This window comes from Pleurodeles waltl, chromosome 8 (genome assembly GCF_031143425.1).
Source record: "Pleurodeles waltl isolate 20211129_DDA chromosome 8, aPleWal1.hap1.20221129, whole genome shotgun sequence".
NCBI classification, from domain to species: Eukaryota; Metazoa; Chordata; class Amphibia; order Caudata; family Salamandridae; genus Pleurodeles; species Pleurodeles waltl.
The window spans coordinates 986,894,231-986,916,894 of record NC_090447.1 but is presented as its reverse complement, the minus strand read 5'-3'; the positions used below and the strand labels follow the sequence as shown (position 1 = coordinate 986,916,894).

At 45.1% G+C, this 22,664-nt stretch overlaps 1 protein-coding gene across 17 annotated transcripts in view; it reads right to left on the bottom strand.

The window, feature by feature from the left end:
- MYCBP2 (MYC binding protein 2) overlaps positions 1-20,956 on the bottom strand; it is a 1,769,078-nt gene extending 1,748,122 nt beyond the window's left edge. For 13 of the 17 annotated variants that reach the window (XM_069205235.1, XM_069205237.1, XM_069205244.1 and 10 more), the window contains exon 1: positions 20,168-20,948. In XM_069205235.1, coding sequence (XP_069061336.1) covers positions 20,168-20,439 — 272 coding nt within the window. In that variant the 5' untranslated portion in view covers positions 20,440-20,948. Of the gene's footprint in view, positions 1-20,167 lie in introns of all 17 variants that reach the window. The other 4 variants (XM_069205243.1, XM_069205245.1, XM_069205247.1 and 1 more) reach the window with 1 other exon arrangement.
- Between the last annotated feature and the right edge of the window lie 1,708 nt (positions 20,957-22,664).

Below are 22,664 nucleotides of genomic sequence, written 5' to 3'. Positions count from 1 at the left end.
CTAGAAATATAACTGACCCCCTTCATACTCTTACACACTTTACTAAAGTGTCCTATTTTCTTACAAAAATTGCAACACTTATTAATTGCTGGACACTTAAGAGTTTGCCAAATGGTCGGCAGCACCACATCTATAACAATATTTTGTGGTACTTTTCTTCCATTCAATTCTCTTCTCAACACTTTTTGAATCTTTAGTTATAGCACTAACGTCAACCACACCATGCTCAGCATCATTCATATTCTTCCTCACGGTTTGTATACATTTTCAGATACTTCCATTGTACGCGCTACATCAATTGCGTGGTTCAAAGATGAGTCACTACCACATGACCATAATTCTCTTGAATTTTGCGAGATTTAATTTTCATTAAAATCTGATCCCGCAAAACTTGGTCGTAGGATAGTCAAGACTGTAATAAACATACTTCCTATCTGTTTTAAAGGCAATATATCAAGAGATGACAGGTAGGTTCCACAAGTGGTTTCTAAGGTTTTGCCGCCAGCCGTTTAATAGATCACAACTCACAAGAGGACAAGAATAAAATAGAAGAGCGCAGTAAAGCAAATCGAGATCAGGCAGAGGATGATATCGATCCACAAATTTGAGAGATTAGGAGGGGCTAGGGCTAGTGAACTGCAAGCACTTAAATATGGGCAAGGATAAGAAAAACCAGAAGAAACAGAACCCAAAAATCGATGAGAACGGCAACAGGAAAAGTAACCACAAAATACATCCACCTATGCAGCTTGTTCTCAAATATAATTATGTAGAGTAGTTCTGTGCGAAGGGCTACCAATTCAACAAATATAAATATACCATGAGGATAAGCAAACATTTTGAGACAGTCATTGTGCTGCAGAGACCAGGGACAGTGTCCAAAACTGGAGAGCAAAAGGATGTTAATCACTTTTTTCAACGATCAGTGCTACATTTCAAAAAGCATTGGTAAAGTCAACAGATTGGACACTAGCTGCTAGACTTTTGGCTTTGTCCATGTTGGGTTTGTTTTTGCAAAAAACTTTATTGTTGGCAAAGCTGCTGGGCCCTCCTCGTCAATCCAAAACAAAAAAAACACCAATCAAAAACAAAAGACATACATTTCACTTATCTCCAATGACTAGATACACAAGGGCATTTTAGCCCCTGATGAAGGGTTCCCTAGTGAAAAATGGCACGTATTGCAAACATGTGCACCTCAAACTTGCACAAGCAAAAATCACGCAAGTAACCAGCATTGACAAACACAAGACGAACACCGAAAGCAATTGAATAATAAGATAGTAAATAAAACTGACAATAAAGCCAAACAATGGTAAGCAATAGACATAATGTAAGCCCACTGTCAGTTCTTGGTAAACCCACATTAAGTCGTACGCAACCAACCAGCTCGCACTATCTGGTAGGCGAGACCCGTTTATTTACCTATGAGCCAAATAACAACTGTATACGCAAAATGTGAAAGTGCTTGTGGCCAGTCAAATGAAGGGCATAGCAACGCCACAGAACAGTTGTCTTGCCATAATAAACAGAGTAATCATTTGCTCCACAATGTACCTATCGTGAACTGATCCACTCCCCAACAGTACCTCAGCACAGAGGCAGTCAAATCTTGGGGAAATGGTCCCAAGCTGTCAGATTGAACTACAATTTTTATCATAGCAGAGAACGAGGAAGGGGACTTTACAGAACAACAGGATTTTCATTAAGCATCATAGGTTTAGAGACATTATGACAGTACAGTATTTTAACTCAAATGTTGACTCGTCAGCAATTTAGAAACTTACTGCACATTCACCATATCTTGAAAGAGACGATTATTACCATGCCCGCCGTTAAAATAATCCTCCTTCCAAACAGTATGGGACCAACTCAAGTAAAGAACAAGCATTGGGAAAGCCAAAAGGTCTTGCCCTTCTTAAGAGAAGCGCTGAGTTGTTTGCTTTACCAATGTTTGCTTTGAAAGTATGGTTTGGAAAAAATAGTAGAAGATAAAAACACTTTGAATTACTGAAAGAAGAAAAAGATATATCTCAGACATCTCAAAACAGCACATTGAAGTCCATGTTTTCAATCTTCAATCCTTGCTTTTAAAGACAAGAAGGGAGAGGTGGGAAGCAAAACAGCAATGGGTGGGTATTTGAGGAAGAAAGCAACACACGAGGGAGAAAACTGGAAACACAGGCACTTTCATGAAGTGCTGAATGAAAACGAAAAAAGTAGATCACCAATTGTCAGCAATGAAAGCAAACAAATTAGCCAATCAACAGGCTCATTAAAATGATATTCTCCAGTGAAAGGGACTCTGGTGTCAGCCCTTTTACATCCAGAACAAACCCTTCAAGACAGAGTTCAGGTCCCTATCTTTAATGAATATATATCATCCATCCAAGTACATCTTCAAAATGCCCTCCACTTGTAGAACAACAATCTCTTCTTGACCTCATCTCGTTCTATACCCAAAACATATTGTGCAACCCACATTATAAAACACATGAAGATAGGGGGAGAGGCCAGCAGTTAATGGGGTAGGACACAGACTTGAGTGCTCTGGCGATCCAGGCACCATCCAAACCCCATCCTGTCCCACAGTTGGGCTCCCCGGCACAGCAATACTGGTGACCCGTAACTCCGACAGGCTGCGGATTACTCCTGATGTAGGAACGAAGGCAGCAAAAGACATCAGACCTTACCCCTGACCGTGCAGAGTAGCGTGAAGATGGCAACTTGGCGACCGCCAGGAGCGAAGCCCGAAGGCCAGACAGCCGATCGGCATTCGGAACCTACCTGTAGTTTGAGGACCTGAAGTGCTGGCACAGCCCTGGATTCCTGTGCTTTGGGCTCTGGCTGGCCTATTGTGATCACCGCAGCACTGGCCACGAATCAGGCAAGGGTAGTGTTGGAAGAGCCACTGGCAAGGCAGAGGGGGTGATGACGCTACTCGGCAGTGGAGCCTTGCAGAAGCTGAACCAGGCAGCGACAACCTCACCTCCGCCCACTGCAAGGCAGGTGGCTGTGGGCCTGTGATCGGCAGTGGGGGGGCCGTCCGTGGCCTTTTCTCTGACGGTCAGTGCCCTACGCCCCCCTCCTGCCAAGGAACTAAGGTGATTAGGCGGTATGGAAGACCGTACTAGTACTGGGGGCTCGGAGGCTGCTTGAGGTATGGCAGCACTCCTCCAGTACAGCCTTACTGGAAGCGCAAAGCATACGAAGAGAGCCCTAAAACTATGGTGGCTACAAGGAGAAGACTAACCTGAGGGCCATGATGGACAGTGGGGAGACTGCTATGGCGTGTGTGACTGCTGCCGCAGGGGCCTGGAGAAGCTGCTCCGCTCTGCTCCACTCCCCCTAGATGGACTGCGGGACCAGGTTGCTCTACGAGGGTTTCTGTGCTGGTGCAGCTTGGGGGTGTGGGGTGCGGAGAACACAGGTAAACAGAGGGACGCTTTCCCCTCCCCCAGTACAGCTGGACTAATGACAGGCCACGCTGCTTGGCACCCTTGCCGGCGACAAGGAGCGCACCTCCTGCAGACCTGGGACCAATGATTTCACTATCCCAGAGAGCTTTGTCCTGGAGGAAAGGGCCTAGAACTTATATCTGAGGAAGCAGAGGTACCTTGGCAACTTGCGCAGTTGCCCCCTGCCCCCAACAGGGAGCCTTGTGCCAGGAGGCTTTGGCTGCCTGCACAGTGGCAAAAGGAAATTTGAACATATAGCCTTTGGCTTCCACCCTCCCACACAGCGGATCCAGGAGAGAGTAGGCAGGGACAAGCACCCTGGTTTTCTCCCAGTTGGCCACTGAACTCTCTGGCGAGGATTGGACAGGGTCGGGCTTTGTCACAATAACAGGGGGGCCCTCCCAGATCACCCAGGATCTGTAATGCATTCTGCTGGACACTAGTCTCCCTGAATCTACTCTACACCTGCTATATCTCAGAGACTTGGGGGCTTGAGTGCCCTACCCAGAGTGGAAGCCTCTCTTCACCACCCTACGAGGCTAGTGACGCAACCTTGGAGCCAAGGAACTCTGCTGCAGCAACCCATAGAGGACCCACGTGGACTTTCCTCTGCAATAAACGTAATTGTCTGTTGCATTTAATCCACATGAATTCACAGGTTGGTTTGCCATGGGGAAATATACCCGCAAGTGTTTCCACTACCTGAGTGAGATGTCTCAACCAGACTCGGACACTGCTCCTCAAGAAGATGACTCCCAACGCTACACCAGGGACCCGTCATTGACTCCCACTTTACAAGACCTATTGCAAGCCATCACAGCATCACATGAGGCCATAGAAACCAAAATGGACACCCTTGGCTCAGATTTGGGACTCCTGAGAGATGATTACCGACATCTTGCGGAATGAGTAACAACCACAGAGAGGGACCTTGCTGATATCCCCCTCCCCCTAGCGATGGCTGCCAGAAGCAGACAGCTTTCCACCATGGAGTCACGCCTGAAAATCTTGGAAGCCAGGGCAAAAGACTCTGAGAACAAATCGTGGTGCAACAGTGTTAGAATAGTTGGGCTTCCAGAACGGATTGAGGGCAACCACCTGGTGGCATTTTTTGGAGGGATGGCTTCGCACAGAGGTGGCCCCTGAGGGACTCACTGCATATTTTTTTTTATTTTTATTTTTTAATTTATTTAGCCCTAGAGCAAGCTCACAAAGTGCCTGCTAGGCCACTACCACCAGGTGCTCCCCCACATCCAGTAGAGGCCTGCCTCCTGTACTACAAAGACCGCAATTGCATTCTGAGGCAAGTAAGAACCATAGTCCTGGAGAACAGTAAAATCAATGACATCTCTCGTGAGGTACAGAAACAGCAAACTGCGTTTGAAAGAAGTTAAGAAAAAGCTTATGCATCATACTACTTGTGGGCCCAGCACATGCCTGTTAGGCCCAATAACTTCAAGTTTATGTTTTTATATGAAGAATCTATTTGGATATTTGTAAACATTTAATGTTAGGGTGTTTTCAATGTATTAGTTTGTCATAGATTATGTTTTGTTTTGTATGTTATGTGTATTTGGCAATAAATCAATAGTTTTTCTTAGATGTATAAATGGTTTGGTATGTACATTTGAATAAGAGACCCTACACCAGGGATGCCAATGTGAAACAATATTGTGAGAACGTATTTGAACTCTTGCTTCTAATTCTGAGTCACCATTGACTATTGACTTTATAATTTTATATTAAGAACAATTGGCGTGCTCCACTATGTTTTTCTGACTCCATTGGTTGAGGCCGTCAGCTAAAATCCCCCACTTGGTGATTAAAACCCAAGTTGCTGGAGGACCTGTTTTTCCAGGACGCCACTTGGAGAAGGATCACTACCTGTTTTGCAGATAACACAGAATCAGCCTCAGCATTACAGATAGAGTGGTATGCTTTGAAGACAGTAATCCATGGATATTGCATAGGTGAATAGATGGGTGTGCGCTCCACTCTTCTTAAGGAAATAGCAGCTGCAGAGCGAGTGCTTAGGGAAATGGAGAAATATCATCCGGGGCAACCAGAGTTACAACGACAATTGCTAGGCGCCAGAGAACAAGTGGCAGCACAAACTGAGCACCTTCACTCCTTTTGATTATAAAGCTTACCTAAAATGCCCTCACGCATAGCGGAACCGAACTGGGAGTTGACTGGCATGGCTCGCCAACACGGCTAAGCAAGGAACACCCATAAAGGAATTGATCACTTCTGGAGGAGACCTCCTGCATTCACAAACTAACTTCAACAACTCTTTTCTATCCTACTATCAGAATCTAAACAAAGACCAGGGGCTTCATTGATTTCTTGACTCGCTTAAACTTCCTCGCCTCACCTCAGAGTGGACGACCAGGCTGGGTGCAGACATTACCATCCCGGAGGTTCTAGGGTCAAATAAAGGGCTGGCAAGGGTCAAAACCCCAGGATCGGATGGTCTACTTGCAGAGTTCTATATGACCTATGCCGCAGAACTTTTCCCTAAACTAGTGGGGCTATAGAAGACTGCCAGAAAAGAAGGCCTGCCGAAGTCGACCAGTAAAGCAATAGTAGTCCCGTTCCTGAAGCCCAAGAAGCCTGCAACTTATGTTAAGGCATATCGACCGCTATCAATGTTGACTATAAAACATTGAGCAAAATTCTGGCCACTCGCCTGCTACCCTTTATGCAAACACTTTATCCACCCTGACCAGGAAGATTTCATTCCAGGTCGCAATACTTCCATTAACGTATGTTGATTATTGTCGATCTTGGGGGACTCCTCATATGATGAAGAGAGCGCGACAGTATTAGCTGTCGACATTGACAAGACCTTCAAATGCCTAGAGTGGGGATTCCTATATGTGGTCATGACACATATCGGGCTGGGTATTGGATTTGTGAATTGGACTCCGCTCCTTCGCACCAACCCCACTGCCAGAGTGCGCAAACGCCACATCATTTCAAACAGCAATGAGGTGGGACGGGGGACGGCAGGGTTGCCCTCTCTCCCTTCTGCTGTTTGCACTAGCTATGGAGTCTCTAGCAAACCTGCACCGGAAATTACTTTAGGGGCATACAGGCAGGTGGATATATGAAGAGAATAGCATTATACGCGGATGATCTGCTCCTATTTCTTCAAGACACAGAAGAAGACCTTACAGGAACCAGACACCTGCTAGTGCGCATTCAGGGTTGAAGGAGAATTGGAAAAAAACTAGGCTGTTCCCCGCGAGGTTGGAGTTGAGCCCCCTGTGATACCAGGAGACCCTCTTTGGGAGCAATATTGTCTCTCAGATTTAGGAATAAAAATATATCATGATACATCAATAAACATTTCAGCCTTGCAATCTGCACTGTGAAATCCCATATGAGCTTCGGGAAGACCCTCCCCTCTCAGTGGCAGGGCGAGTAGCCATTACAAAAATGATAATGCTACTGTGGTTTTTATACCTTTTTGGGATGCTCCCATTATGGTTACTACAGTCATTCTATAGGGACCTCAATTCCATCCTAACGACTTTCCTTTGGGGAAGGGGGCGCAACCTGATTTTGAATCATACTACCTGGTAGCCCAACTCTAGTGGTTCACTCAATGGATAGCAGGCAGGCACAGGAAAGGCAGCCGGGGGGGGGGGGGGAGGGGGGGGGGATGGAAGAGTGTCGGCTAACTCCCAGGAGTACCTGACCATCCAGAAGTGCTGGGCTTGACACCTGCGAAAAACACGCACCAGGATCCCATGTTCCCCAGAACTACCACTTGGGATGTTAGAGGTACTCCCACATAGAGGCGCTCAGGATGGTCTGCGGGGCTCGAGAGCGGCTGGAGTACATAGGATGGGTGGCCTATTCCAGGATTCCAAGCCGACATGATGCGCTTAGATTGCGCTGGGCAACAGACCTGGGGTCCCCAATTCCAGAACAGGCTTGGGACACTATCTTAGAGAAGACCCCAAAGGTGTCCCGAAATGCCAGATTCAAACAGATTAGTTTCTACATTTTACAGAGGGCTTACTTCACCCTGAAATAATTAACAGGTACCTTGGGATCACTGATGCCTCCTGCCCTAGCTGTGGCACGGAGGATGCAGACTTGAAACATATGTTGTGGTCCTGCACATGCTTAGCCCCACACTGGGAGTGGGTCTTGCGCCTGCTTGTAGAAAGGATTGAAAGGGAGGTATCTAATGCATTGGGGCATTGCTTACTTCACTGGTTCCCCCACACAAGTAGAACTAAAGTAACCAGCAAATTTCAAGACCTAGGGTTAATATTAGCTTAGAGAGAACTAAAAAGACCCGAGGGGCCCGAATCTTACCCGTTGGTGCAAGGAACTGGAGAGATGGGCAGATTGTGAGGGAGCACTGAAACTGTACAAAGCTTGGAAAAGGATTGCCAAAGTAGAGTCGGCACAAGCATGGCAGGCACAGGTGGACAGGCTTAAGCACCATGACCAGCCTTCGCAAACATCAATGCCACTGGCCTCCCCTAACAGAGCTCCTTACACTTCACAACACAGTGGATAACTGCCCCCTAATCTCTGGTCACCCCTGATTGGACGACAGTACTGCCCCAAAACTGCAGCCATCTGTGAGCTACTCCCGGGGAATCTTTGCTAATAGGAGGTCCTCGCGCACTCACCAAAACAGTCATTGAAGGAGCAGGTGCGCTGACTCGTGGGATGTGAAGGGAGTGTTACTTGGGAACAAGAGTTGCGGATAAGACCAATTTGTAACAAGTATTTCTACCCCAACTCTTGTTAATGTTAGTTGATCAGTATTATTTGAAAAATAAATTACATCAGTTTAGAAAAACATAAAATAAAAAACACATCAAGATATACTTCTCCCTCCTTTAATATTTACAGCTATACAATACGCACACTTACAAACTTCAGCCTAAATATCACTCTTCTGTGGTTTAAAAGGCACTTTATTTGGATGATAATTTAATAATTTACAGTTGGAGCACAAATGCGGAATGCCATACCACCACCATTTTTTTCTATCAAATCCCCATGAACTAGCACTTTACAGCAAACGGAAAAAAGTTTTATAAACTACGCAAGAGTTTGTGAAACAAACTTACGTGCAGAACAGAAATAGTTACCACTGTTTAGATTCAAAGGTGCAGTAACTATTAGAAACATTACCAGAACTAATTCAGGAAGAAGGGAGAGCACTGAAATCAGATACCTACTACTTGCTTAGAGTTAGTACGATTCTGGAGAAATATCATTCTGGATTAAGAGTTTAAGGAAAGGAGGAATCAATTGAAGACTACGTGGCATGTCACATGCAAATCTGGAGTGTATTTACAGGGGAAAGAAAAAGAGCTGAATTTATACTTAAGTGCATTAACACCAAAACTAGGAAAGAGCTTCCAGTGAAGGAAGAACCACCTGTAAAAGAGGTGATAGCAGTAGCAACAAGTATTTGCAATATAATAGGTCTCATATTTGCTTTACTTGGAGCTACTGGAGTTGTAATTGCTTAACTGGACTTTTCTTGCCACATAAATTGATCAACCCTGCTGCATATTTTGGTCCTCTCTACCACATAATTCCAGTGGCCTTGCATATAACTAAAGCACTGCCATTTATCTTCTTCCACTATCTGCAGCAAAAAATGAAAACATTGCCATTATATTTGTATATTATTATTTTGGGGTTCCTCCAACCTAGTGTGGGGACCCAGAAATTACCTAGACAGAAAGAGCAGGTCATGCAGTGAGTTATGGGCAAAAATGCTTTGTAAGACGAATGCCCCGCAAACAGAGTGCAGCGAATATTGTAGTATCTTGTCTGTAATGCTGAGAACAGCCCCTTAAGTGCATCAGTATCAAAATAATATTTATAAGAATCATGGTCATGTAACCATACAGTCAGCCCGTAGAGGGCATAATGACATGAAAACAGAATGGCAGAGAATAAAGCAGTATAACCACATATGTAGCCTCGTGGAGGGTGAGGTGCCTTACACGTTTTTAGGCCTAGTAGGCCTACTGCAATACCATACAAACAAGACACTTAAAACACAAATTACTCCCAGCTGTAAAACAAAATGTTCCAGCCATGAGAGAGCTTAATAAGACACTGAATGGTGGGAGAGGTTACTAGTTTGCCTCCCCACCCTAGTGTGGGGACCCATAGATGCCCTAGACAGAATAAGTGTGCAGTGCTGGACATTTTGATGGTGGTCCCACAGTCCTAGAACCACCACCCAGTGAGTTATGGCATATTTGTTTGTAGAAGGAATGCCCTGCAAAGTATTAGGGGGCGATTTTCAGAGTGCAGCAGATATTGTAGTATCTTGATTGTAATTATCAGAATAAAAATAGCATTTGTAAGAAACCTGGTCATGTAACCATACAGTCAGCCCCTAGAGGGCACAACGACATGAAAACAACTGCAAAATATAATGCAGTGTAACCATATATGTAGCCCCTAGAGTGTGAGGTGCCTTGCAAATTTTCAGGCCTACTACAATACTATTACAAACAAGCACCTTAAAAACAAGCCACCCCCAGCTGTAAAGCAAAAGTTCCAGCCATGAGAGAGAGCTTAAAAAGACACAAAGGTGGGAGAGGTTACTACTTTGGGCATCCCCCAACCTAGGGTGCAGACCAGAGATGACCCAGACTGAAAGAGTGCATCGTGCTGAACATTTTGATGATGGTCCCATTGTGCCTTACACATTTTCAGGCCTAGCAGGTATACTGCAAAACTATTACAAACAAGGCCTTTAATACACAAACTCTCAGCTGTAAAACAAAAGCAGAAGTTCCCACCATGAGAGAGCTTAAAAAGACACTGAACGGTGGGAGAGGTTACTACTATGCCCCCCCCCCAAAAAACTTAGGGTGGGGACCCAGTGATGACCTAGAGAGAAAGTGTGTGGCCTGCTGAACAGTTTTGTGGTGGTCCCATTGTTGTCGGACCACCACAGGCCGAGTTATGGGCAAATACTTTTTAAAAAAGAAAAGCCTCGCAAAGCATTATGGTGTGAGTTTCCGGAGTGTAGTGAAAGTTGTAATATCAGCTCTCCTGCTGTGCGGGGAGAGCCACTTTGAGGATTTCTGTGTTTATTTGTTGTTGTTAATGCTCCAGTTTTTCCATTTTTCAACTGCTAAACTTGTTTGCATGTAAATAAATTAGTAAATACCTACTGGAGTATCACAAGGCATGGTCACAAAACTGCTGATGCAGTTTAGCAGCTAGGGGTTCAACCACCAGAGAGAAAAGGAGGGGCAAAAGCAGGCAGCCCTGTTAGGTGTCCCACATTATTGGGAAAGTGAAGGAGGAGACAGTGCCTTTTACACGTATCTTGGCCACTAGAGTGGAGTAGAGTAGTTGTATCAAAGATAAATGTGTGGAAATCCCATCCCGCGAAGGATCGCTATCATATTGTCCCAGGAAAGGGAATAAAAGGCTTTGGTGGCATTTAAAAAGACAGACACAGCAGCCGTCTCAGGGTCAATATTTAGCAGGACTGCAAACAGGGTGCGGAAGTTATAGGACGTAAAACGTCCAGGAATAAGCCCAGACTGATCAGGGTGAATTAAATGGGTCATAAGAAGATTCTGTCTATTAGCAAGCAGTTAAGCCAGCATTTTGACGTTACAATTTACGAAGGAAGGTGGCCGATAGAATTCACAAAGCTCAGGTGCTTCACTGGGTTTGAGCAAAGTTATGGTCACGCATCGACATTGGGCACTGACCCACCTGGTCTTCCTTCTTGAAAAACATCAAGCAGCTGATGAGCTAAGATATCTATGTAAGATTTGTAAAATTTGGCAGGGAACTCATCGCACCAGGGGCCCTGTTGGACTAACTGCTGAATCACTTCACAAATTTCATCAGCTGTTCAATCCTGCTCTAAGAACATACGCTAAGCATCACTTAACCACCCCAGAGCCAGGTTATTCAAATAAGATCCCACATCTATAGGTGCACTACGTTGGGAGGTATAGAGAGAACAAAAAGGCAGTGAATATATGCAGAATAGTGAACAGCATCCTCACTAAGCATGAGGTTAAAATCTCTATCCCCTATAGAAGGAAACAGGGACACGCTAGTAGAGGCAATGCAGCCCCATAGACAGTCAAAGAAACTTGGATCATCTGTATTAGGTCCATAACAGTTGACCATTGTGATAGTATGTGACAGTAGTTTACCTCAAGTAATGACAAACCAACCCTGGTCATCAGCCAATGACCCTTGCATGTGTATGGGGTCCTCCATCTCACTAAATATGCCACGCCTCTGGTGTAGGGGAATTAAGAGGAGAAGAGCCTATATGATGCCTATTTCGCTGCAAGCGGTTAGGAATTATGTGTAATCAGGTGTGTCTCCAGTAGCAATGCTATTTGAATCCCATGTCTGTCCGGATAGGACAGTATATGTCTATGCTTACCCGGGTCATGGAGCCCTCACATTTTCTAGGTTATTGATTATGGTTACGGCATGTGGTAGCTAGCAAGATGGTTTGTCATTTCAGCAGACATAGAAGTATGCATGAAAGGAGATGCCGACTGTAGTATCTAAACTGTTAGTCAACTGCAGCACCTAAGTGCTGTGACAGCACACCAGGGTTAGAACATATCACAGAAACAAAAGGCAAGACCACAAAATACCCTTCCCTGACCCACACACACAAACCATATCGGTCAAGACAGCAAACTCTCCCTCCAAAATAGAAGACTCCATCCCCGTAACAAAAACAATATGAACATGATGGGCACAAAAAAAAAAAAAACATTGTCAAATGACATACAACAGAATTCCAAGGGGTAGCCTACGGGGTTCACCCAGAGAGGCGGGTGGGGAGGGGGGAAGACTTCTTCGACGAGGCAAGGGTGTTTGGGGGCACGGAACACAGAACCCATAGCCCCATCTAGAACGAGCAGAGCTATGGCTAGGAAGAAGTCTGGAAGACAGGATTGCACAGAAAAAGAATAAGGCCCTCATTAGGACATTGGCGGTAACTGCCGCCTACCACGGCGGTAAGGCGGCACTGCTGTCGGCAGCAGCACCACGCCAGCAAAACACCACCTACCGTATCATGAGCAATGATACAGCCTGGTGGTGTTTAGCTGGCGGATGCTGCTGCTGACAGCAGCGCTGCATCCCGTCTCCATCCGGAGGGCCCCCTGCATGCAGGTAAGTCGGGTTCTCCGAGAGGAGGGGGGATTAGGGGGTGTTGTGTGTGTGTGTGGGGGTGTTGTGTTTGTGGGGGGGGGGGGTCGGTTTAGGACTGTGTGCATGCGGGTGTGGGTTGCGTTGAACGAGTGCATGAATGCCTGAATGTGAGTGTAGGTTGTGTGTTGTGAATGAATGTGTGCGGCAGAGTATGTTGGTGTGTTGCGGTATGTGGGACTGTATGTGTGCATGCGTGGGTGGATGTGTGTGCTCATGTGAAAATGTGCGGGGGCACGAGGCAGGAGAGACCCCTATGAGTGCCTGGGAAGGAATTCCCTGGCACTGATAGTGCCTACTGCCAAGGTTTTTGTGGCGGTACGCGGGGTCATAATCCCGAGGGTGGGATTGTAACTGCCACCTGGCTGGAGACCGAAGTCTCCAGCCCAGCGGCTGTTACCCCCCTGGCAGACGGAGTGGTACATTGGCAGTTTGGCTTGAGCCAAACCACCAATGTCATAATTTGGGAAAAGGTACCGCCAGCCTGTTTGCAGTACCTTTCCCCAAATTACCGCCGACCGCCACGGTTGTAATGAGGGCCTATATCTAGACTATCCAAATAATAGGGCATTGGAGAACCAGACGGCTACATCCACCATCCGCCGGGCAATCATGCTCAAGTCATTCCAGAGTAGACAGCGGTGAAGCTGTGCGAGATGAGGCAGGATAGCAAGCTTCACTGGAGGATTGGTGTGGCAGCTTACACAGAAATTCTGAGGCCTGCTGTGGAGTAGTTAAGATATCCTGGTGTACCTTGTCTGCAATTCGTAAAAGAGACAGGTACAGCATGGTGTGGGGTTTGACTTTCTGCTGAAGACTCTGTTTAACCAGGAGGCACTTGCGCTGTGCCTCTCAAACTGCAATGGTGAACTCTGGAAACAGGTAAATGGTGTTGCCATAAAGGGACAAGGATCACTTCTCTCAAGCCAGTATCACGGTCAATGCAGAAGATTGCCAATGATGGGATGTACAGGAGCCCCTGGTTGGTGGTGGTGGGGGGGGGGGGGGGGGGGGTTGGGTTCAAGCAGCCAGAGTACGATGTGCACATTCCACAATGAGGAGGCAGGAGAATGATTCAGCGCTGAAGAAGGAAACTATTAGTTTATCAAGATAGTCCTCCAGTTTGCCAGTATTAGTGGTGTCAGCCACACCCAAGATACATACATTACAGCACAACCGAGCATTCAAGTCCTCATTCTTGGCCACAATCACTTTGAGCACCCGTCCCATATTAAGGAGGGTATCCTTAAGAGAGTTAACCGTGTCTTCCACCTTCAAGACAAGCGGCACAGACTCCTGTAGACCGCTATCATATTTTCCCAATTTGCGCATGATGTCATCCATTCAAACACCTAAGGATTCCATTTCAGAATCAAGTGAGGTTAGGCTGTTCTGCATGGCAATTAGCAAGTTTCTCATGTCATCGGTACAAGCAAGTACTCTGCAGGATGGATCTGTTGAGTCCGAGGGCACAGAAATAAATAAATAAATAAATAAATAAATCTCCGCTGCCGACCTAGGCCTGCACGGCCCAACAGGCAGCAGCACCACCGGGCCACACACGTCCACCAGAACTCTTCGGGCACAGGACTAAATGCGAACAGTGGGGCCCCAGCAATGTCTGCTCCTTTGTCAGGCTCTTCAGAGGAGGATGGGGAGGAGGTCAGACTTATTTCCCTAGACTGCAAGACCCTCACAGCAGTGCGGCCATCATACACACCTGCTCTCTGGTGCCCCCCAGCAGTCTCTTCTTCCGATCACAGGGTTCTATCCTCAAAACATATCGTAGAAATCACACTATAAGACAGACGAAGATATCACAGGGACAAACAAGAAGAGGAAGACCATCCATCGATCAGGAAGCCAGAAATTAGGGTGGCAGTCAAGCCAACCAATGGCAAACAATAGGCAAGCCGTTATCGCACCATAAGTTTACAATAGGCCTTTTGCAACCAGACAGCTTGCGGAGACCCGACACAACGTTATATTCCCCAACACTTTCAAAATAATCACACAAATTATGCAATTCAGTGAGCAGGGCAGGCGTACAGTTAGCTGTTTCTATCCTGTATTTGACAATCTGTAGGCTTGAGTCTGTGTTTCGCATGTAGGTTATGCAGCAAATCATTCAATTATAAGTTTCAGAACATGGATGCTCGGATAAATCAGAATTAGGAAGTGTATTTTGTCATTAGTATGTTCAGTAGCTTCACAAACTCACTGAACAGATTTAGGTACTGAATACATTGGACTTTTTTTTAGCCAACAACCGTTGTATTTCTACCTCATAACCCAAACAAGAAGTAAAAAGTAGTGACAAATAATTGACTGACCTTAAATTGAGTAATAGAAACATCTGTATTTTGCAACGCTTACAAGCGAAGAAGTGTTATATGAAGCATCATAAAGTAGGTTAGCTATTATGAGCAACTTGCAGTTACATAATTTAACAATGTCTGCATTCTTTTTGGATAAGTGCAGCAGCACATTTCATATTTGCATTTTTCATAGTATATTTTGCTATGCAAAGCTTTGTAAATTATCAGTATGCAGTATTTTGCATCTACTATAGTATGAGTTTAATTTAACTTATCTTGTGACCTGCTGTTCTAAGTCCTGCTATTTTCCATGCTTCAAGAGTGGCTGTGTGCTAGCCACGCCGCGTATAGCTCTTCTTGGCAGCTCTACCATCAACAGCACTATAAAGAAACACATGGGCCAAACTCTGTTTGACAAACGCCAATTGGTTACTAGGCCTAGGCCACTGTACAAAATTGTGTGTATATATATATATATATATATATATATATATATATATATATATATATATATATATATATATATATATAGGAAGGGGTTGTAGCCTAGTAGATAGACAGATGCAAAGGTCGTTGTAAATGCATGATTAGGTAAAGACATGAGAAATCTATAGCACATTTTTGAGTAACTCATATTTCTTGCTGCAGATTTGAACATTAAGAAAATTCCATATAAGTTTAAAGTTTCCCACGGGATGTTCCCTCTCTGCTACTAGTTCCTGGCCGAGAAACTGTGCAAAAGTCACTAGAAAGAAGGCAGGAAGAGAGGCTGGACTGCAGAGCAAGCAACCAAAATAGGCTAGAGAAACAGATGGCACTGACTGTGGTATTGATTTACTATAATGGCAATTTGTGCAAGTTACAAGGTGGGTTAAGCTGAACATATTGCATCAACACACTGAGTCTGAGTGATTCAAGCTTGTCGGTTTGTCGGTCAGATTTTCCTAGGGCAGGTTCTGAAGTGGCCATCTTCTTTGGTATATCGCTCCCAGGCTGTGAAGCTTGCTTCATACCAATCTTGATTTATGAAGTTTGTGCAATGTGTGCTCCAGGGTTCTGCTCTGTTGCCTACATTGTTCAACAAGTATGTGTCTCAACTTGAACAACTGATTATATTCTTTAGCGTCATGACGATGCTCAGGGTCACGATAAACAGGTTACTGGGCAGCATGATGATCTGCTACACATACAACCATACTTCTATTAATATGTATATGTATGGACAGTGGCGGACTGGAAGAAAATTAATACATTAACTTGCCAAAGACACGATCAAGTGTTAACCGTGACTGCCAACAAATCATTTTAGACAAATTAGTGGTGGCCTGCTTGGTGAGGTCAGCGGGTGTCATTAGTGCCAAACTTCACAAGTTGGCACATTAAAACCAGGCACGTTGGCTTTTCCAATGCTGGTTTATTTCTGACAGCGCAACCTTTGAATAGTCAATGGGTGAGCCTGCACTTACAAGAGAATCAGCTCCCATTTGTGATGTTTTAAGATCTGCCTCTTACCCAGCTACCCAAGGATCTTCTGACAGTTCAATCACCGTGTTAATTTTTACAACACCAATACACCTGGGGTGATCAATGCACTGAATGATGGTCCTTCATTCATTCTAGAATGGGCTGTCTTGGACAAAGTATTGAAGACTATGATAGAAAAAGAAGAACTGGGTCCTAGAGTTTAACAATTGGAGAAAAATGTTGAGGGGCGTGGTAACGACTCGAGCTACAAAGAATGTACGAATCTGAATGGCAGTTAAAGTGTAAGATTGTAACAATAAAGTACACAGCTAAAGAGGAGACAGTCTGAAAAGCAGACAATTAGATTAACAACAAAGACAGGAAGTGGCCTAAGTGAGAGTACATAAAGAGAGAATGTAGACAGACAAACATGTTTCAGTTAATTTGCTCCGTAGTACACAAAGATCACACATATACAAATCAGCCTTGACCAAACACTTGAAAAAGACAAGAATGGAATATTCCCATTCCCATTGATTCAACCATTTCGAGTTGCACAGATGAGCAACCTTAAGCAGAACGAATATTTATAGCTGTGGATCTCGAAACTGCATGGATGAAGTGCATCAAGGTCAAAACACGTATTTGTGCTCTTGATAATTTTGGTTGTAGCTTAACAGTTTGTGCTTGAATGTCCCTGCTGAGACCGGGCTAACACCAATTTGCATATGGGTGGTTCCATTCCATATTGGCTACTAGTGAACCACGAGTCAACCATGACCTACGTTTCCAATTGCAGAGCAATTTAAACACTGTAATGTATTAGTCTTTTAAACTAGTCACCTTGTACCATCACCTTTGTCAGGAAGACTTACTCAATTTGACTTTTTAGTGAAAAGATCCTATTCGTTTCTAGTAATTTTGGAAGTGCAATGTAACCATTTTAAATGTAACTCCAGTGCATTTCGGGTGTACTCTCCAATGGGAGCCTTGGGTTGAGTATGAGTCAAAGCATATTTGCTGTGACAGGAAGGTTGTGTGCACTGATTGGGCGACGTCTCTCTAAATGATGCGATGCTACGAATGAACAGTTAACGGAATAATCCATAACTGTTATATACACTATTGCGCACCATCAAACGCAGGTTACAACCGCCTTGTGCTTTACCGGTTCCATATACGAGGCTCAAAAGGATCTATTCATGTTAAATTAGTCAAATTGACAAGCACCCAAACTTTAACTCCATCAAGGAATGTGCAGACACAAGAGAATTTCTCGACTTGTCATTAATTGGTAAGGGAAATGTACGCTAACAGGTGGCATAATGTGCACAGGGGGTCAAAATGACTCACGCATGTCCACGTGTTTCTTTTTTGTATTTTCCTCAAAATTGCAGAAGATTGCCATATTGGGGACGTCATTCATAAAGGCTACAGGGAATCCATTATAAATTAACTCTTCCATTGGCAGTTTCACTTGCCCCCGTGTAAGTAGCAAGGTCTACGAGACCAAATAGATGAGTTACTGCAGATCTAAAATCCGGGTGAACAGTTTATTATAAATACTTGAAGTGATTGGACGATTTAGGGAGGTGTTCAGCTGTTTTGAGCTTGACGCTCAACAGTCAGCACGAGTGGTGCCTCGTACGAGACAAATAAACAACCACCTCTGTTCCGTGAAAACGAGATCCAGTATAAAACAGTTTCCATGCTTTACTTTTGTACACCTTCAGGTCGCAAAAACAAAAAAAAAAAAAAAACACATTGCTGATTTTCCGACAACATATTAGTTGAAGCTAGCAGGGGATCTTGGGGAAAAAATACAAATTAAGTTAAAAGATCGATAATCGACAAGGCTACAGATAATAAGATAAACTGCTTCTTGTGCAACAGTTCACGCCAATGAAACACCGACAAGCAACTAAGTTAAAAGTAGTATGGATAAATCAACGTTGTTTTCCAAAGCGCAAGCCTTGGGAAACAATATAACGACGAACATTCTTATTTCCAAAGGAAAGCATCACGTAAAGCCGTCCCTCTGAGGCCCAAGAAAGGAACTGCTGCCATAGCGATCTAGTTGAAAGATGCAGGTGCATCGTAAGGAGGATGAGATAAGCAGCGGCGCCGTGTCAGTCTCCTGAAATAATCCCATGATGTCATTGTGCAGCGTGCGCAATGCACTATCGCAGCCTTGATTCCACTCAACGTCGGGAGTCTTACATTGCTCCTCCTCGGGAATCTACTACAAGAAAGTATCTTTGATGGGTCTGATTTCACCCGACAGCCGTGGCTCCACTCTACTTTTAGCAGACCAAGTAAAAGCGACCATCCACGACTGACCCATCTACGCATAGGAAACTTGCTGCGAGGAAGTATCTGAATCTAGATAGGACCTGACCCAGCACCGCCCTGTCAACGAATCCAGCCAAGGTTTGAGGGATGTGTGTGCTGCGTGCCAGCGCTTCGAAATGTAAATTATGTGGACGAGGACTACCATTCTCAATCTATGGTAAATAATAAAGCTCCACCTTGGCAACGTCTCGGTGTTGAGTGGGCATTAGAACAAGTGTATTTACGACATAAACGTGGGGATGTGTCAAATATAATTTATAATTTTAAATTGATATATCAACTTTACGGTTTAAAAAAAAAAAAAAAAAAACACACAGGTGCACTGTATTCCAAACGCATATGCCCGCGCTCCTACAACAACCATCAAAAGCACGAGTAATTGCTGAAGGACACATCAGTTTATGCAAACACAAAATATTTAGTCACTTCACGGATATTACCGCTTTGCTGTAGTCCGAACCCGCATTTTCTGGATCATCTTATCCAGGGAATAACAGTAACAGAACGATCTGTACTTATGTAAGGAATGTGACTGCTGTTGAGGATAAAGATAGTAAAGCTAAATAGACTGTCCACGTAAAAACGAATACTGCCTTTTGGAAACAATAAAAAGCAGTAATATGTTGCTACTCTAGGCACAGCATGGAAACAACTGCATTTCAACATTCAATAGGAACCAAAACAAATTCCACATGCTTATGGGGGTTGAAAACGGCCTAACTTGGCGGATTTATATGTGGAAGGAACCCTGGGCTCTCCAGCACGGTTTCTATTTTGGAAAGGTGATGCTGGAAACAGGTGAGGACCGTTACAATTTAGGTGCCGGGGTCCCAGTGACGTTACTATTATCTCTACATCAAAGGCCATTCCCCATCCCTGTGGCGAGTGTTTCTGTCTAAAAGCGGTGAAGGCGCTGTGAGAAGGAAACTCAGATACGGAGGCCCCGCCCGCCGCTTTCCCGGAATGCCCTCTGCACTGGCGAAGGAGCCATGTGAGGGGAGGCATGGCACCTCCCGGTGACAAGGCAGAAAACGTATTAAGACATTACGTTCTACGGACTGACACAGCCGGGAGAGGGACTGTCCTCGTGCAACACAGGAAAGAGGGGACACGCGCTCGTGGGACGCTGACACCCCCTCAAACCCCAACTGCTTGATGCCGGGTGGTGTCAGCGTTCCTGGGCTCGTGCAGCCCGCGCAGATTGCCCCACGCGCTGCTCTGTCGGTTCGTCCACGTAACCCAGGACAAGACCGAAGCCTGCACCACACTCACTCTGCGAACACCTTGGCTTTTGCCACGACCGGAGGGAGTACGTCTATCCGGTGCGGTCTCCTATATCCCCTCCCCGACTGGCGCGAATCTTACCTGCTGGCGTGGCCGCTCTGGTCCCTGTCGCTGAGAGCCGCCGTGTAGATCCGCCGGTACCGGTCTGCTAGGGCCCGGCCTGACAGCAGTAGTTGGTAACGACTCCGGCAGTCGGCGGCTTGAGACCCGAACACCCCCTCAGAGCCCATGGCCAGCCCGGGGCTACAAGAAGAGGAAGGATGCGTGTGCAAGGGGAAGAATCCAGGTCCGATAGAAGTAGCAGTGGGGGGCGGTGGGGGTGGCGGCGGAGCCGCGGCTGCGGCGCACATCATCCTTCGGGTTGTCGGCTGGTCGCGGTCACTTTACGGTGCTGTAATCATGGGGACGAGGCGCGAAGCCCTCCTCGGGCAGCGCTGCTGCCTCTGCAGTCACCCCCGCGCAGCTGGGTCGCCAGCGGTCGCAGCTCATCTAACCCAACCAGCCGTAGAGAAAGATGTAAACGAGCAGCCTGGACGGGGGTGGAAGACTCCTTGACGCCCACCCGGCCGAGCTGCCGGCGTACTGCAAAAGCGCTCGCCCTTTTTATTTTTCTCCTTTGTATCGTCGTGAAAGCACACGCTGAAATGAAGTCAATGGCAAAGCATAGCGCTTCTATGCAAAACCCTTCGTCTGATGGGACAGTCGTGGTCGCTGGTGTATTCTAGGTCTTAGTGCAGAAGGCGGCTTCCTCTCCTTTTCTGCCCCAATGAAAGCTGCACGCTCAATGCTGCCATCTTAGCTTCATTCTCTTTTCCTGCTCGCCCTGTCTATCTCCTTTCGCATACACATACACGCCACAGCTGGGCATGCTGGGAAAAAATGCTCCAGCACTGCTCGGTGGTTGGCCCAGGAGAAAGCTCACCGAGCTTCCTGCACTGCAACAGGAAATGCAGCTACGACCAATTGCGGCTATCAATCAACGTGTACAACTCACGTTTGTTTCAAGGCGTCGTCGACGCTGCCAGTGAACCTCACTCCCAATGTATTGTTATCACCAGCGCCTTCAGACAAAAAATAAGGCTCCTCGGTATTTAGTTCTGACATTTCAGAGCGTGGAAACACTTTAACTGCAGAAGTATTTCCCATATGTCGGGTTTCTTTTTTAGATTCTCAGTTATAGCACCCAAGTGCACTGCTATAATTACACCCCGTGTTTTTTTAAAGAATGTTCGTGTTGTAGAGAACGGGTGTTACCATTAACCACTTTAATTGCATTTGATTCTTTAGGATGGAAAACAACGTTAGTCTTCTTATTAGAACCGGGTTATAACAAGGTAAGCTTCTAGCTCCATTGCAGCCGAACTGCCAGAACTACAGACAGCTTTATAATTAAATGATGCCCAGATGAAACCTGCTGGTTCTCGAACGAGCGCTTAGAAGCAGTTACGTAGCGTGAGCTGTACAAAACGATATACGTTTTTAGAGTGCCCAAAAGGTGTTGTAACGTAGTCTTTGTTATTCAGATTACATTTATCACATTCTGTTGAACTACAGTAATGCAGTGGTTTAATAACGTGCAGTAATGCCACAATGCATCACGAGAGACGCGTGAGGGTTAGCACTAGGGCTGGTGGTAACTAATTAGTACATGAATACTGTAAATCTGTAGAATAGACGAATATTCAAAATTATTCCATATTCAAAAGTAGAAAATGCGATATCTGGAGTAATGCAATTGATCGTCTATGCAGTAATGTACGCATTTCATTGTGATATTAACACCGATTTAGCTTCCATCTGTTAAGGAGGACTACTATGAAAAATCAGCACTCCGATACTGTGGCATTGATACACTGGCAATGGTTAATCGTTTCCATACGTCTTGTTGCCTCGCTCCCACATTCGCAGATATCACCCCATTGCACTCATAATAATTCCCATATATGTTTTTATGCACTTCATTCTTTCTACGCTGGTACTGACTTTACCACACCAAATAAAACACCAAAACACAGCCTGTTACACTACACCTCACTGCATCATATTGAACTGTTAACGCGTCCCTTTATGATAAATTATTACACATTGGGACTCGTTTCAGGCCAATGAATCTTTTGACCCTGTTGAGAGACACCTTAGGAGGAGATAGGTAATCAACATATCAATCAATACGTCAATAATGTCATCAATATTTATCACAACAATGCATTTTACTTTAGTCAAAGACATTAATCAAATTCAAGACACCACCATGACCTTGCAGTCATGAATAACCACACCAGTTTAGTATGAATTTTAGAGATTTTATTCCCTATTTGGTTACACTACTACTAGTGAATTTATTAGTCTCGAAACCAAGAAACACAATAGCATAGTCACAATATGGCAACTCTGATAAGATTTCATCAAAGCAAGAACCACAAACATTAGAATATAACACGGTGCAAACATAGACTGTTATTAGCAGAGCACATCAGCGCATTGTTCAACAAAACATAGATTCAGTCATTTGTCTATTTGCGTCAGTTCAGTGAACCCCTCACCTAACCTCAAATTAGCATTGGCATGTTGGACTTCA